Source organism: Chrysemys picta, chromosome 4 (assembly GCF_011386835.1).
Source record: "Chrysemys picta bellii isolate R12L10 chromosome 4, ASM1138683v2, whole genome shotgun sequence".
NCBI lineage: Eukaryota > Metazoa > Chordata > Testudines > Emydidae > Chrysemys > Chrysemys picta.
The window spans coordinates 48,203,787-48,221,716 of record NC_088794.1 but is presented as its reverse complement, the minus strand read 5'-3'; the positions used below and the strand labels follow the sequence as shown (position 1 = coordinate 48,221,716).

At 39.0% G+C, this 17,930-nt stretch overlaps 1 protein-coding gene across 34 annotated transcripts in view; it reads left to right on the top strand.

Annotated features, from left to right (window-relative positions):
- The window catches only part of IRAG1 (inositol 1,4,5-triphosphate receptor associated 1), a 144,921-nt gene that overhangs the window by 61,996 nt on the left and 64,995 nt on the right, over positions 1-17,930 (top strand). For 16 of the 34 annotated variants that reach the window (XR_010600965.1, XM_065594827.1, XM_065594828.1 and 13 more), the window contains 2 exons: positions 599-681; positions 3,183-3,371. The exons of 12 other annotated variants lie outside the window; for them this stretch is intronic. Coding sequence is in view for 21 of the 22 variants with exons in the window: in XM_065594826.1 (XP_065450898.1) it covers positions 3,253-3,371 (119 nt within the window). In the remaining variant the exon portion in view is untranslated. The remainder of the gene's footprint in view (positions 1-598; positions 682-3,182; positions 3,372-17,930) is intronic. 6 more of the 34 variants (XM_065594824.1, XM_065594823.1, XM_065594814.1 and 3 more) reach the window with 3 other exon arrangements.

Below are 17,930 nucleotides of genomic sequence, written 5' to 3'. Positions count from 1 at the left end.
CAGTAAGTTGTTTTGGTTTTAGCTGTAGAAAGTTGTCTGATTGCTGTGTAGGTGTGTATACACACCCATGCACTGACATCAAACCCAATCTAGTTTGCATTCTCTCTAACCAATACCTCTTTTCAGTACAATAGTATTTATTTGCTTTTGTGGTGGAGTCACTGTAGTCCTGTATTCTGTCCAGGGAAGCCTATCTAAAGCAGGGCCTTTGTGTGAGGCCCTGCGTGAGGCAATTACCAAAATCCAGCCACTGAGTAGATTAAACTCTTGTATGTGTTTACTAACCATATTCCTAAACTGTCCACTGGGGGTCACAGTAAAGTTTTAGTGCTTAGTGACTGCAATATAATATACAGTGAATACCACTTAAAATAATTCTTCATATTATGTAGCATTTTTCCTCTTCAACTTGCTTTATAGACATTAACTAAATAACCCTTTCAATATCCACATGAAGTGGGTATTTTCATCCCCTATTTGATGGAAAAGCTAAGTAAGAGAGGTTAAGGGGACAACATTTTTAAGCGTCCATTAATCTGAGGTACCTCAATTTTTAGGTATACAGTTTGAGACACCAAGGGTCTGATTTGTTTTTTAGAGGCATCATGCACCTACAGCTTCCACTGATTTCCACTGGAGTTGTGGCTGCTTCGCACCTCTGAACAGAGTTTCTAATATAAGGTAATAGTTTTAACACCTCTAATTTAGGCATCCAAAATTAGTGGAAGTTTTTGAAAATTTGGTTCCAAGTTCAAATCCACAGAGTTGATGTCTGAGACAGAGCTAGTATTCAGAAGTTACTGGCTCCCAGTTCTGTGCTCACACCACTAAACCAGGCTCTTAGTCGGAGCATAGATGGTACATAATGAAAACATTGAAGGTGTATAGATACTTACAGGACTGCAGTTGTAACCACACACCTCCTGGGTGTGCTGTTCTGTCCCATCTAGTGGCACCAAAACCATTTAGAGAGAGAGAGAAACGAGTCTGCTCTACAGCCTTAGCTAAGGGCCAGTTGGCTTTTAGCTCTTGCAGTAGAGGCTCATGCACTAAGCTCCGGAGGTCTAGGGTGACCAGACGTCCCGATTTTATCGGGACTGTCCCGATATTTCCTTGTTTGTCCTGCGTCCCGACCGACGTGCGGTCGGGACACTGGACAAACAAGGAAATGCGCCGGAGCCTGGAGCCCGGACTGAGTCCTTCCTCCTCGGGGCCAGGCCGGACTCTTACTCACCCCGGTCCCGCGCTCCCCCTGCGTCTCCTGGGCCTCCCTCCAGCGCTTGTGGAGGAAGGGTGTTTTTGTTTTGTTTTGTTTTGCCCCTCCCCCCGCGTCGCCCTCCCCCCGCGTCCCGATATTTGACTTGGGTGATCTGATCACCCTACAGAGGTCCCAGATTCGATCCCGCCCGCCGGTGACCATGGTCTGTCAGTGTTACACAGTGCTAATATTTTTCTATCTTTAATTACATTAACAAATTTATATAATACAATTTAAAAGTATAGTATTGTGCAGTTTAATTCTGTTCCTCTGATAAAGTAGCAGTTGCTTTCTTTCCCCCTTGTTACCAATAGATCTTATGCAAATAGAGCCATAAAATTCCTGCCAACCTTTCTTAGGCATAATTGTTTTTTTCACTTTGCATAATTCTCACTGGACAAGAGATGCCCCAGGCTGATCTGGGTTCATAGGAAGAGACATAATAGCTATGGGAAGTTAGTAACTTGCCACAGAAACCTCCAAACTATAAGATTGCTTAAAATACATGTCCCACATTTTTTCAGCATTCTTAAAAGCAGAAAAAATCCTCTTGAAAAGTACAGGTAAGAAAGAGCCCCCAGGAAATGTGTTCTTGGACTGTGATGACTGTATTGCCTTAATAAGTCCATCAGGCAGTCTTTTCTTTGAAGCAAAAGTTGGAATATATTATCTTGATTACTATATAGTCCCTGTCACCCAAATGGATCCAAAGTGCTGTACAAATGATTTCCATAAGAATTACAGTAACCATCTCTGAAATTCAGCTACTCTTGGAGTTAAATATGATGGGTGTTTAACTGTGTGCTCAGCAACACTGTCCGATAGTTTAAGACAGGAAGTGGAGAATACTTCCTCCAGTTGAAAGTGCATGGAGAATTTAGGTAGGCAAATATAATTTCCAGAGTTGAAACTTGGTCAGGACATGAGTTAATATCTTCGGCTTTTGTAAAAACGGCTACAGGATTTACAATGGCTGCATTTGATCAGGAGTTATATTTTATGCCTTATCTAAAAGACAGCATCTCAGACAGGACAGAGCCCTTAACACTAGTGTTAGCTATTGATGCATTACCTAGTGCAAAATAGTGGCACTGAACCTCAAACCCACTTGAACTGAGCCAGGCATTCAAGATTCAATGTGTTCATCAGATTTGTTCTTGGACTGAATGTCTGCATAGTTTGGAAGCCAGTGAACCTCCATTCCTGAAATCAGCTTCCCTCCTTCTTTCCCCCAACAACCCTAAAGACATCTAAAGTAAGAAGGGGGGCTCTGATGAGTGTGAGAGGGTTAGAAAGCTGGCTGAGGCTTGTTCTTAGGAGATTCCAGTTTGTTAAACCCAAACTGCTAAAAAAAATTGTGCAGAGGTTTGATTCAGTTGTAACTGCAGGAGTGAGGGTCCAGGGACCAATTTGTGAAAACCCTTTGCTAACCAAACTGTGCAAGGTACACATAGACCTATTCAATACTAGCTCAGAGGAAAAGTGGCACCTCCTGAATCAGCAACATTTTGTCTTGGGGATTTTCCTTTCTCAGCCTCCTTAGCATATCAGATCTGAGATCACACTCTGCAGTAGTAAGGTTGCAGTGTTTGTTCAGGGATATATTGTAGGTATCCATTACACACACTCCCTTTCTAAAGAGCTTTTTGAAAGGGCAGTTCATAGTCACAAGCGAATCAGATGCAGAAAGTCTGAAAAATCTCCTAGGAAACAGGGGGGGGAAATCAAGTAAAATAAGGAAGATTGTTCCTTCAAATATTTTATCATGTTATATTTGATCTTTGAAATTTTAGTTAATAAAATGCAAGAAGGCAAATCATTTTTAATTTTAAACTTTATTATTGTTTGTTGTTATAAAGTGATCCCCAGTGTTTGAACATAGATTTTAAATGGATTTGATTTGTATTTTTGGCATACACTATAGTCTGTGGATCACAAGGCATCTCAGTGCTTATCCCTTGAGGTTAACTTGAAACAGACATTCCCAGCAGTGCATGGTCTTTTTAGTCCACATTGCAGTCCATCGTGTCTCTCACCAGCTACCATGCCAACCCTACCTGAAGACGAGGGACAGCCACCAGAAGCACAACGCACCAGTTCTCCTCCGGTCAAAGTAAGCAATCTTAAAAATCTATTCTATTGATATTATGCTGCACAAATCTAAGACTGAACCGTGTCACTTTGTACACTTTCTGAAGTTTGTAAAATTGTATACGGATTTTGTACATGGCTTTTATAAAGGAAAATCATGCCTCAGCAATCTATTAGAATGCTTTGAGGGTGTCAACAAATATGTGAACTAAGGTGATCCAGTGGATATAGTGTACTTGAACTTTCAGAAAGCCTTTGACATGGTCCCTCACCAAAGGCGCTTAGGCAAAATAAGTGGTCATGGGATGAGAGGAAAGTCGTCTCGTGGATCAGTAACTGGTTAAAAGATGGGAAACAATGGGTAGGAATAAATGGTCAGTTGTTACAATGGAGATAGGTAAATAGCGGAGTCGCCCAAAGCTCTGTAGTGGGACCACTGCTGTTTCAACTTATTAGTAAATTATCTGGAAAAGGGGGTAAACAGTGAGGTGGCAAAGTTTGCAGATGATATTAAATTACTCAAGATAGATACTCAAGTCCAAAGCTGACTGTGAAGAGTTACAAAGGGATCTCACTAACCTGTGTGACTGTGTAATAATATGGCAGATGAAATTCAATGTTGATAAGTGCAAAGTAATGCACCTTGGAAAAAATTATCCCAACTGTACATACAAAATGATGGCATCTAAATTGGCTGTTATCACTCAAGAAAGAGATCTTGGAGTCATTGTGGAGAGTTCTCTGAAAACATTGGTTCAGTGTGCAGTGGCAGTCAAGAAAAGAAAAGAATGTTAGGAACCCTAAGGAAAGGGAGAGATAATAAGACAGAAAATATAATGCCACTATATTAATTCATGAATACTGCATGCAGTTCTGGTTGTCCGATCTCAAAAAAGATATTTTAGAATTGGAAAAAGTACAGAGAAGGGCAACAAAAATGACTAGGGGTATGGAACAGCTTCCATTTGAGGAGAAATTAAAAAGACTGGGGCTGTTCCGCTTAGAAAAGGGATGATTAAGGGAGGATCTGACAGAAGTCCATAAAATCATCAATGGTGTGGAGAAAGTGAATAGGGATGTGTTATTCACTCCTTCACATAACACAAAACCAGGGATCCTTTTAAATTAATAGGCAGCAGGTTTAAAACAAATAGAAGGAAGTACTTCTTCACATAACAGCCACTCAACCTGTGGAACTCATTGGCAGGGAATGATGTGAAGGCCAAAGTATAACTTGGTTCTAAAAAGAATTGGAGGATAGGTCCATCAGTGGCTATTAGCCAAGATGGTCAGGGATGCAACCCCATGCTCTGGGTATCCCTAAGCTGGGGCTGGATGACTGGGGATGGATCACTAGATAGATTGCCCTCTTCTGTTCATTCCCTCTGAAGTATTTGACACCAATCACTGTCAGAAGACAGGAGATTGAGCTAGCTGAACCATTGGTCTGACCCTGTTGATCAGTATTTGTATACTTAGGGTTCTTCCGTTACATCAAATGACTTATATACAAGCTCTACTTTTTCAAGAATAGTACCCTCAGTTTGTTTTGGAAACTTATATTACTTACTTATTATAACATTCTGTGCTATTTATTCCAAAGCTGCCCAAAAATGTCATGTTCTTCAGAGACCGTGAATAAAAAAGAATTATGAAAACATACACATACTGTCTGTTTTATTGTAACAAGGATTTGGAGTAATTTCTTTGCGTTTTCAGAACTAAATTGCAGTATAATATACAATAACTTAACATCTGAGGAAAGAACTGAGTCTTGTAGATGCTTTAAGCTAAAACTAGAAGCATTGTTGCCCTCAGAGCTACGGAGCTTGTTTCTGAAGATGTTATCTTGTTGATGCATGATGGAAATCTATTCTGTCTACAGTATCTATCAGCACTTCACTCATCACAATGGTATCTGAACATGTACCAAAATTACATAAAGTCCAGATGGGTAGTCTACATAGAAGTCTACATGCAATTTTGTAATTTTAGATAAATAAAATAACCAATAAAATACAGTTTGGCCGTCAAATAATTTGTATGTTCTTTTAAAGATTTTTTTTTTAATTTCTCAACCAATTTTTTTTAAATAAAAAGCCTATTCTTTCCTGAGATAAGTATGAATGTCTAGCTGAACAAAACAACATCATTACATATAACAATTAAAGAATCACAGCCCAGCCAGGTTATCCTGTTTTATGCAACCTGGTGAAAATGTAGAGAGGATTTATATTCTGGCATGTTTTCAGTTAAAATTTATCATTGTCACTGGAGCTAGGACACTGTATTCTACACTTTGGATAAAAACATCCGCTTCTTTTCTTTTAACATCATAGGAAAATATTGTCAGCAATGAACCCTGCATTGATTTGTCATGCATTCCGTCAAAATTGCACATTTTGCTGAGGGTTAGTTTCCTGGTTTAAGATAAACACCCCAGTTAGATTAAAGTTTAGCAAACGATTATTTGGGAACATACAGTAGGTCAAGCAGATTACTTTTATCTGTCATGTGCAAATTGTATTTGAGTGTATTAGATACTCGTTGTGAGCTTGCTAGGCACAGCACACCAGAAGAGGACTAGTATGAGAAACACAAACCTCTTGGTTTAAATCTTGTTAATCTGGATGGATAGAACAGTATAGCCTCCTGTTCTAAAAACAAGTTTAAAATAAACTACAGTAAATGACTGATTATGAATCTTTGTTTACCAGGCAAAACACTTGCTTTTCTGAGGAATGCCATTTAAGGGGTAAGAAAACAGAAGAAGGAATTTAAGCAACAAGCTACTTTTAATCCTATCTAAATGTTTGGAACAAGGATTACAACCGGCAAATGTCTGGGCTAGGAGTTGAACATGTATGTGCCTGTCACCACCAGTGGGCCGTACTACAGCCTGAGTCCTACAGCATAATCTAGGTATTAGCTTAAAATAATGATAAATAAAGTAGTTCTGTTTTTCACTAGCTGGAAACATTCCCACTGAAGTCAATAGAAGCAGGGTTTTAAGTAAGGAGGAACACCGCTCCCTTTCAGGTTGGTGAAATGAGGACTTGCCCAGCAGGGGAATCTAAAGTCGAAGAAGCTAGTGACTGAGGAATTTCTGGGGCTCTGATCCTTTCCTGCTACTAAACAGAACAGCAATAGTACCTGCCAGGGCCGGCGCTTCCACTAGGCGACACTAGGCGGTTATCTAGGGCGGCAGGATTTGGGGGACGGCATTTCGCCGTCCTTGGCAGCAATTCGGCGGCGGGGGTCCTTCCGCTCCACGTCTTCTGGGCGCTTCAGCAGCGGGTCCTTCATTCGCTCCGGGACCCGCCGCCGAAGCACCCCGAAGACGCGGAGCGGAAGGACCCCTTCCGCCGAATGCTCTGAGGAGGAGTGCTGCTGCCTAGGGCGGCAAAAACCCTGGCGCCGCTCCTGGTATCTGCTGGGAGAAGAGATGTCCCAACTTGAAGTCTTCCTACCCTTCCTCTTTTCAGATAGTAATATTTGTCCTCTAGCAAGCCCTCATTCTCTTAAGGAGGTAAACTCAATCCTACCAGCTTCCCTTATGCTGATCCTCTTTCTAGGAATTTTTAAGAAGATATTTAAACTGCAGAAAATTGCATTGGGTTTTCCAAAATTTAAGGAAGAAACCTTGGGTCCGAGTTTTTAATTTATTTTTACATCAATACAGATTCTCCAACTTGCCAAAGTCAAAACAACAATATTGGGTAGGATTTTCAAAAGCACTCAGCACTGGCCTAACTCTGCTCCCATTGACTTTAGTGGGAAAGGAGTTAGACCAACGCTGAAGGCTTTTGAAAATCCCACTCGGTGTTTTTAGGAAAAAGGATGGGCAAATATTAGGGATGTGCACCTACCCAGCTCCACACACTGCCCACACGCATGCACACTGTTGCTTGGTTGGCTAAGGGTCTGCTTGTGGACATGTACGCCTTACAGATACATTTCTCCTCTTCTCTTCTCTTCTCTTTTCTCTTCTCCGTGCTCTCTTCCTCCTGCTGCATCCTGTCTCCACAGCATGATGTCACATTGAGATTTATAATAACAGACACCAAAATTGGTGAGCGTGAGCACTCCCTCGTATTCTGATGCAGTCTAATCCCTGACAATGAATAGGAATGTTGCCTGAATAGGGAGTGCAGGATAGGTCTTGTATGTGCCCTGCCCCCATATAACATTAAACAGATTTATTTATTTATTTATTTATTTTGACAAGACCATTTGTTCAGCACTGAAATGGTTTATACAGAATGATTGCTCAGGACACAAATCGTATCCCTTTTTCTGACTTTGATGTTGTGACCCTTTATAAATTCACTTGCTTAGAATGAACTGACCTGCAATAACAACCAGAATCTGTTGATCATAGGGTTTTAGAATTAAAAAAATAAGTTGAATAGTTTCCTACAGTTGCGTTAAGAAGCTAGAGACTAAGAAATTATCTGGGGATATGTGATAGTAGATTTTTGAAACTGTGTGTAATTCGCATCTGGGATTAGAACCTGGCTGTCTCAAGCTTTCTGTATTCTTTTCCACCTGCATGTTATCAGGGTCCAATGGAAGCTCTCCCTTTCCCTCTTTTTAGTATAGAGAGTCCCTTTATCATCTTCAACGCTTCTCTTCTTCAACTATAATCTGATTTTACTGGCTCTCCTGAGTTCTGATAACATATCATCCCATTATATTTTTAACTTTTCTTTCAGACCATTTACTTTATTCCATCATCCATATCTTGATATTGCTCCTTTGACTGTTTGTTATTCCAATTTGTATCAGACATTGATTTTCTTTTAAATTGTTGGATATTATCTGCTTTATTTTGAAAGGGAAAAAAAGCCTCTCATTTTTATTCTGTCTTGCTCTCCTGTCAAGAGAGCTACAACTGTGAATCTCAGTACTCTACTGCCCTCTCTATGCCCCCAATTCAGCAAATCACTTAAGTATATGCTTAAACATGAGCGTAAGCCCCTTTGAAATCAAAGTTAAGTTAAGCATGTGACTAAGTGCTTTGCTGAATAGGAATGAATTTAAGCATATGCTTAAAGTTAGCTACATGCTTAAATACCTTGTGGAATTGGGGCCTAAGCAGGAAAGGGAAAAGAACATTTTTAGTTGTCAGAACATTCTATGATAACAATGGTCAATCCTTGTATTACATTAGTTACTTAAAACAAGAATCCATTTAACTAAAATAAGATTTACTCAGTGGTTTTATTTTAAGGATAATCTGGTCAACTAAATTAAATATTTGTTATCTAGGTACCTGTATTGTCCTCCATTTCTCATGTACTCAAAACTCCCATTGACATCAGTGAGTTTTCAGTATGTCCCAGTATTGCAGGATCAAACTCTAATGTAAAAGATAGATAATGTAAATATTGGGTTGTCAATGCAAAAATTGACTTCCACAGATAGGGAATGTAGGATTGGTTTCTTAGTTTAATTAAATTAGTTATCACAAGTAAATAGCAGAGCCCCCAAGGCTCTGTCCTAGGACCAGTGCTATTCAACTTATTCATAAATTATCTGGAAAAGGGGGTAAAAATTGAGGTGGCAAAGTTTGCAGACAATACTAAATTACTCAAGATAGTTAAATCCAAAGCTGACTGCAAAGAGTTACAAAGGGATCTCATTAACCTGGGTGACTGGGCAACAAAATGGCAGATGAAATTCAGTGTTGATAAGTACAAAGTAATGCACCATGGAAAAAATTATCCCAACACTACATACAAAATGATGGCATCTAAATTGCCTGTTACCACTCAAGAAAGAGATCTTGGAGTCATAGTGGCTAGTGCAGTAAAAACCTCGGCTCAATGTGCAGCAGCAGTCGAAAAAGCTAACAATGTTAGGAAATATTAGGAAAGGGATAGATAATAAGACAGAAAATATCATAATGCCACTATATAAATCCATGGTCCATCCACCTCTAGAATACTACATGCAATTTTTGTCATAGACGACTTATGCCTCCCCATACTGGGGTCAGGCATAATCTAAAAAAGAGGTAGCCTGGCTCGGGGGGAGGTGGTGGTGGTGGTGGCAGGCCACACCTCTCTCATTCCCGGGCCTGACTGCTGGGGACAGGGGCCGAGTGAGCCGGAAACTTGCCGGGTGGGAGGGGGGAATCTGGCTCACTCAGGCCATCTCCAGCAGCTGGGCCTGGGCAGGGGGTGGCCAACTGCCACCACCACCTCCCTTGCCACTCTCTCTGATAGCCACTGCACTGCACAGTGCAGCAACCCGGAGCAGCTCGTGTGAGAAATGGCTGGTCCCACTCCTTCCGCTCCCCACCTGGGCCCAGCTTAGATACATTCATGGAGGATAGGTCCTTCAGTGAGTATTAGCAAAGATGTGTGTTTTAAGAAAAGATGCTTAAAATGGAAGCACGTATTAGTAAAAATGGAATCATAGAATATCAGGGTTGGAAGGGACCTCAGGAGGTCATCTTGTCCAATCCCCTGCTCAAAGCAGGACCAATCCCCAACTAAATCAACATCTGGGTGTCCCTACATCTCTAATTGCAAGAAGCAGGACTGAACAGTAGGGGATTAATCACTGGATAATTGCTCTGTTCTGTTTATCTGTTTGAAGATCTGACACTGGCCAATGCCAGAAGATGGGATTCTGGGCTAGATGGGCCACTGGTTTGTGGCCATTCTTATGTTGAACTTGGAGTTAGAAACAAATTGGTGTCATTTTAGCAAATTTGCAGTTATGCATATCACATATGGTACTATGTATTTTATCACAGTTATAAATGACGTTTCCTTTCTGACATTTAAATATACAAATATTTTTATGGTTCTCAAACTGCATTTTAAATTAGTTCTATTTTTCTTGCCTAGATTTGGATTGTACACGGATAAGCAATGTAAAATTACTGAAACAATAAAAATGAAACAGCGTTTGAACTTGAAAACAAATGTTTATGTATAGTGTGAGACAAGATCTCTAGAACACACACTGGATGAAGTTCATTTTGTTTCAGAAATAATCTGCTAATATTATTGTTTCTGTTTAAACTTCCTGAGAAAGAGGATAGGTGGGGCACATCATAAAGAGAGCAGTGAATCAGAGAACATGGAAAAAGGGCAGTTAGCGTACTGTACAGTTTCTTAGTTTGAGGCTGGTTAGAAAGATTGTTTTGCTAAGTTTGATCTGGGATTTTACTGTTGTTTTTTATCTCTCATAGTACATCATGTGTTTGAGTTACTCAGGTTTATTTTTATTTAATTTTAAATAATAGGTGAGTTTTCTAGCTTAAAGGAAGGAGAAGAGAATTCATATCATGTGCTTCGAATTAGTCACAGCACATAAGTCCTTTCTGAGGCAGTTTTGTTTGAAATGCCATTTTGTCTGTACTGTTAAAGTGCATTAGAATACTGAGTATTATTGTCTAATGTCTGAATTGTAGCCATTCCTTGTGCAGGTGCATAAGGGACGGGGCATGAGGAGCTTCCCATTTTAATCGTTCAAAGACTCATAGACTTTACGGCCAGATGGGACCATCATGATCATCTAGACTGACCACCTGACATTACAGGCCACAGAACCTCACTCACCCTCTCCTATAATAGACAGTAACTCAGCCAGAGGTTATGTAACATCCTCAATCATGATTTAAAAACTTCAAGTTACAGAAAATTCACCATTTACAATAGTTTCAACCTGAAAGTGACCAGTGCCCCATGCTGCAGAGGAAGGCAAAATACCCCCAGGGTCTCTGCCAATCTGACTCAGGGGAAAATTCCTTCCCACCTCCAAATATGGCAGTCAGCTGTACCCTGAGTATTTTGGCAAGACCCAACAGGGTACAGCCACAGTTGCTCATTTGAGTACAAAGACTGCTCTTGATTAATAGTATTTGGCTCTGTGACAAAGGGCTCTGTGACTCCTTCCCATACATTCAACCATGTATCGCACGGGGTAGGGCATGAGCTTTGCACCACCTTAAAGGGTGTGCTGTCTGAATTATACTGAAGAATATATATGATGACCTAGATTAGGTTACTTTAATCTGACCTAATCTTGAATTCAATGATTTTTGAAAAAACAAGCCTCTTATTTCAGTTCCTAAATATCGATTTAGGCACCTAATTATAGTCACCTGTTTTTAAAAATCTCAGTTGCAATCAGGGGCGGCTCTATGTCTTTTGCCACCCCAAGCACGGCTGTCAGGCAGCCTTCTGCTGCATACCTGCGGGAGGTCTGCGGTCTTGCGGATTCGGCGGCGTTTCTGCAGGTAATCTGCCAGTCCCGTGGCTTTGGCATACCAGCCGCTGAATTGCCGCCGAAACCGCAGGACCGGCAGACCTCCCGCAGGCACAGCACCAAAGGCCACCTGACTGCCGCCCTCACAGCGACCGGCAGGCCGCCTCCCGCGGCTTGCCGCCCCAGGCACGCACTTGCTGCGCTGGTGCCTGGAGCTGCCCCTGGTTGCAATCCTGACATAGTCCAAAAGGTTTTACCCTTTGTTTATACCAGCTTTATAAAGATCACTAAGGTGTAGGAGGCCTGATCCTGCTCACACTGAAGTCAATGGTAGTTTTGTCATTAACGTCCACGTAAGTAGAATCAGACCCGAAAACTGATTGTTATAGGCATGTGCTATTCATTCAGTAAACAGGGCAGGAAGACAGCTCTTTCACAAATGTTAATAAACAGGGTTCTGTAATATCTGATCATAATCGTTTCAAAGCAACATCAGCATTGCCTTTACAGTCTCATATTACAATAATTAGGGTTTCTAGGGTTTGTCATTTATTTTTCCAAATATTCGGGTAATATATTTCTTTAAGTTTAAATCTGCACATAATTTTCTTAAGCATGTTTTTATATTTCTTAATTCTCACTCCCCTATAATCACCAACATGGAATGTCCTGGATGTGACATCTAAATGAGAGTTATGGTCATGGAGGTGAGGAGCTGTGTAAATTTCCTTTTTTTTTTTTAAAGTGTAAACTCCTGTTTACCAGCAAGTCAGAAATTTGGTACCTGTTTTTACGTAATTACTTGGAACTTAAAATGGAAGCCTTAGCCTTAGCCAAAATTTATTTTATCAATTTACATTTGTCATCTTGATTTTAATCAGATGTTATTTGGGAGGGAGGGTTTTATAGGTTCACTTGCAATAATGCCACATATTTTAGTTTTATACCATTTTGAAGCTATTGTCAATGCCTTTGAATTTATCAGATGAATACATGTATTCAATAAGAACAAAATGTGGCCCTTGAGGAAAATGTATTCATAAAAAATTGATAAGTGGCTTACTTAATGGCAAACAACTTGAGAATTGCCGAGATCAGAGTATATTTTAGTCCATGTTAGTTGTACTCGTGCCCACTGGGTAAATATGTTTGTAATGACTTTATTTACTACATTGCATTTTTAAGATAACCTCAAATGGAGAAATGATTGAATGAAAGGTATCAAAATAGTCTTTTTAAAATTATTTTTAATTGTTTCAAATGAAGAAGTAGTCATTTTGTAGCCTGAATGTCAGAAACTTTTTTGTTTTATTTTGACATTACTCCTAATTTTGGCGTGTGGATTTCAGTTCCGTGAAATTGAATATCACATCTTCTAAATACACAAATCAGTTTTGTCAGGAGGACTTTCATTAATCTATGTATTTTGAGTAGACACTGATGAAGTAGTTCTAATATTTTAACCCTAAATTTTACAGATTTAAACCTATCTTCTGATTAGTCATATGTCTTTGTTATAAATCAAGATTACTTCATTGAGCACAGTTGGAACAAATACAACATTTCACTCAGAGCCAATTTGAATTTACAGAATGGAAAAGCACATGTGAATCTCTGCCATGTATACCACATAACATTGTTTTAGAAGCATTCAGAAGTATTGAGAGCCAATTCTGCTGAATCCGTTGCTCATTGATGTCAATAGTAAGTCTCCTTTGGGTCAGGCTTACAATTATTGGGGTGTAATTGAGGAGAAATTTGGCCCTCAAAAAACTTACATATTATATAGCTGTATTGTATTGTAACTATGCTATAGAAATCCTATTTTAATTAGTTCATAAAGTATTTCATTAGAATTGTCTTGGTTCTTAACTCTTTAAATTAAGAATCATTAGGGTGGTAATTTATGGCAAATGCTTTCTCCGCTTAATCCTTGTCTTCTTGGTAGAAGTCCCCCAAATTAATCTCCTAATTGTTTCTACTGAAAAGTGGAGATACAGCAAGTTATTCTATTGCTCTGGTAGATTTGTTCCTTCAGAATACAAGGAAGAAAGTGCCATTCACTTGTGGGCAACTTTAACTCCAGCCAGAAATACTAACAGTATTGCAGAGCGGTGTGTTCCATTCATTTTTTCCTAAAATACAAATAAATCTTTCAAAATGAGCCTACACTCTCTTTTATCAGTATAGTTTTCTGTGAATTGAGGCTTTTCAAACTTATTTACTTGATTAGTGTCAGGAGTAACAATAATCCATGTGTTTATGAAAATACTTAAAATGTGCAGTGAATTCTTCCTTTTTTCTCTTTATATTTGCATAGAATATAATACTATTTAGCATTTACATAATGACTTTTTAATTTCAAAGCATTTTACAACATGAATTAATCTTTGTAACTTCCCAATTAGGGAGGAAAGTAATACCTGAATTTCCCAGATGGAGAAACTGAGTCAGATGTTAAGTGGATTGTCTAAAGAGTTGTAATTAGAATGAATGTGGTTTTTTATGCTCATCCCTATGCTCTGAGTTACTATGCTTATCCTCCATCTGTATTTGGCTCTACTTGTATGTGCATATGTTTACATTGAATATTTCTTCTAGCATCATTCTTTTCCATATGTAACTGATTGTTTTGCATTTTTTTAAATGATACAATTTTTGCTAATTTGAAGCAATCTTCCTCCTTAATATTGAACAGAATAAGTCTTTCAATTGTCCTCTATCAAGAAAAAAGAACTTCAGAAATACATAACCATCTAACAGTATATAGATGATGTTTGGCTGACAAGTTAATGTATGGGTAAAGGGCATAATCTTTTTGACTATGTATGGGAAATCCACAGGTCTTAATTCCAAATATATTCTTTGTACTTTTTCTAGTAATATCATCATCAGTAGATCATACACAGGAAATGGCCTCCAAAACTCCAGTATCCACTTCTCAACTTTTGGCATTACTCCCAGCTCTCCAGTATAGGTCATGGGCAGAGACAATAGAAATTTACAGTTGCTAAAAGTTGTGGGTATAGGTTCCACTAACAGTTCTTACCATATTTTTCTAGAAAGAAGTGTCAAAATCATAGTACCAGGATGACTCAATTAGATGTTTAATTATTGACCTTGGACCAAAGCTACAGTGTTAGGACCATGCATTAGCTTGATTCACAATAGATCTCCAACAGATAACAATGGGAATTTTACACAAAGATTGAGGGTAAATATGACCTTTATATAATAAAGATAATGACACATTTACTCATTTTTGGGGTGGGGGAAACTGGAATTACCCCTAGTGAAGTTAATTGAAAGAGACTTGTGGAACAAAGTGTTGAAATCAATAAAAAAATACTTGTGAAGGTAGTATTCAACATGACTTAAAGGTGACAGAATGTAGCCCTTCTTTATTAAAACTAATGCTGTATTCTGCATTTCTAATTGTAAAAAAACTTATGAAGGGCACTGCTAAGACCACTATTATTTCTGCCATTGTTTTCTATGGCTATTTGCAAGTTCAGTTATCCAATTTGCATGTATATTAGTTGTGCAGTCGCATGATTAACTTCTTTGGAAATTGGGTCCTTAAAATATAACCATTGGACATCAGAATCAAAACCCATTTTCTAAAAAAAAAATCCATTTGTATGAAAATGAAAGCTTTCTGTGGGATCTGACTCTATTATGGGGCTGGAATAGGCTATTAAGTAAACTGGGGGGGGGGGTTGACACCCCTAGTTCTAGCATCTAAAGTATCATTTCTAAAAATGGCATATCTGGCCCTTTGGACTTTGCAGAAAACTTCACAATGCAAATCAGTGCAATGTTGTCTTCTTTAATCTGCAGACAACAGATGGAAATTATATTGCACCAAGAGACTTGTGAATTTTCTCTATATATCATAATAGTGTATCAGCCTTCAAGCTTACTTATGACCATTGTTAATTCACATAACAGGTACATGTTATCCAGCAGATACATATGTCCAGTGCAGACAGATACTGTGCTGTTTCATTTGTTTAAAAAGATATTCCATAGAAACTGCTGTCATTATGTACATGTTAAGGAACTGATAAAGGGAATGAAGCAGCAAGTTGGGACAGCTGGATTCAGTTCTGGTATTGATATATAAGACCCATGCAATTTTTTTAATCAAACAAAAAATTAACTGTACTAATTTAGTAGGTTCATGTTTAAAAAAACACACACACACACACACACACACACACAAATTGCTATCCTAACCTCTTTTTTTTTTTTACAGAATTAACTGGAATGTGGAGGAATTTGTTTTTTTGTGGAGAAGAAGAAAGCTTTATAATATATTTCTCATTTTCCTCCAAAATCCATATAAAACATCAACAGATTTCCCATTTGTTAGTTATGGATAACCTTAACTAACTTTCTTCAAAACTGCAGCCACCACCTCTACTTATTGGCAGTTCCTTATAAAATATTTTAGTATGAAAACTGTGTCTCAGAAATATTTCTGTGCTGATTTGAAAGAAGGATTTTTTTCCCCTAGGGCAAAATTTTCATGCAGCCACAAACGAGCATCTCATTTTGCACCCTCATAAAAATGAGTGCTCACCTGTTTTCTGCAAGTGATTAGTTGTGTACCCACTTTTGCAGGTGCAGTCCAGAGTACGTTTAGAAATGGAGGCTGTATAATTGCCTGATTTGCATGAACAAAGGCTAGTTTACACACCCAAATGCAGGATGTTGTGATTACTATACACATGCAGTGAGTGCACATCTGTCACATTGTACAAGGCTTTAAAAATTTGACCTTCAACACTGACACCTACTAGAGAGACAAGGTGGGTGAGGTAATGTCTTTGTTGGGCCAATTTCTGTTGATGAAAGAGAAAAGCTTTTCAGCCACAGAGAGTTGTTCTTCTGAAACCAGTCTGGGAAGGGTACTCAGAGTGTCACAGCTAAATACAAGGTGAAACAGATTGTTTAGTATAAGTGGTTAGTCAACTTGAATGATCTTTTAGAATGTGTTAAAGTGGTCTGTAAACAGCTCTGCAGTTATAGGGTTAGTGGTTACAGATTATTATAATAATATATAAATCCAGTGTGTTTATTAAGACCATGATTTTCAGTGTCTAGCAAAATTATGAATTTAAGCTCCAAAGCTTGTCTTTTGAAGGAGATATTGTGCAGGGATCCAATGAGAATGAGAACTGAGAGATCAGATATTTGTGAAAAGTGTTCACGCCTGGGGAATATGGCATTTTGTCTCTTATCATTTTTCTATGTGAGTTAATTCAAGAGCATAGTGATTATTTGGTGTCACCCATAGTTGTTACTGGGGCATAGAGTGCACTGGAGGAGATACACCACATGTAGCTGAAGCCATGTATAGGATCCACCAGGGATCTGTTGTGGGAGGTTTTGATCATCGTAGCAGTGGAGATATGGCTGCAGGTTTTGCATCTCTTGTTATGTCAGGGCCTGGTGCCACTTTGAGTTGGTGTGTCCTGGCCTGTGCGGAGCTTGCTTCTGATAATGAGCTTGGCCTTCAGCAATAACTACCCATCCATCAAACTCTTTTTAGAACATTCCCACACCAGCATCAACTTCCTGGACACGATCAGCTTCAATAATGGAATCCTACAGACAACTATATACAAGAAACCCATGGATCAGCATCCTTACCTTCACAGATCCAGTAACCACCCCAAACATACCAAGAAATCTATCTACAGCCTGGCATTCAGATACCACAGAATATGCTCTGAGGAGAAAGTCCAGGATACACACCGTAACACGTTTAAAACCGCCTTCATAAAACAAAGACACTCCACCAGAGAAGTAGATCACATCATGGAATGGGCCGCCCAAATACTCCAAGAGAACCTGCTTCAATATAGAAACTACCCGCCTCCTACACACCCTTATCACCCCACACTGGAACCCATATGGGTTATCATTAAACAGTTACAACTCATACTCTATGAAATAATTTTTTCCTGAACCCCCTTTTCTGGCCTTCAAACAACCCCCAACCTTGCCAAGCTCTTTATCGGAACAAGTTCCCCACAGAACAGAAATAGCAATTCAAACAGCATCAGACCTCTCCATAACAAATGCAAAACATATCTCCACTGCTATGGTGACCCCCACAACATAGCTTTCAAGATCCATGTGTATCTTTCCCAGACCTGAAGAAGAGTTCTATGAAGCTCAAAAGCTTGTTTCCAGTAAAAAAAAACAACAACAAAAAAACGGATCCACCTTCTCTTTCTAATATCCTGGAACCAATACCACTACAACAACACTGCAAACTGACACAGACTGCCATGTACACTTTTAAAAATGACATATTGTATTTATTAAAATATATGGCTGTTGT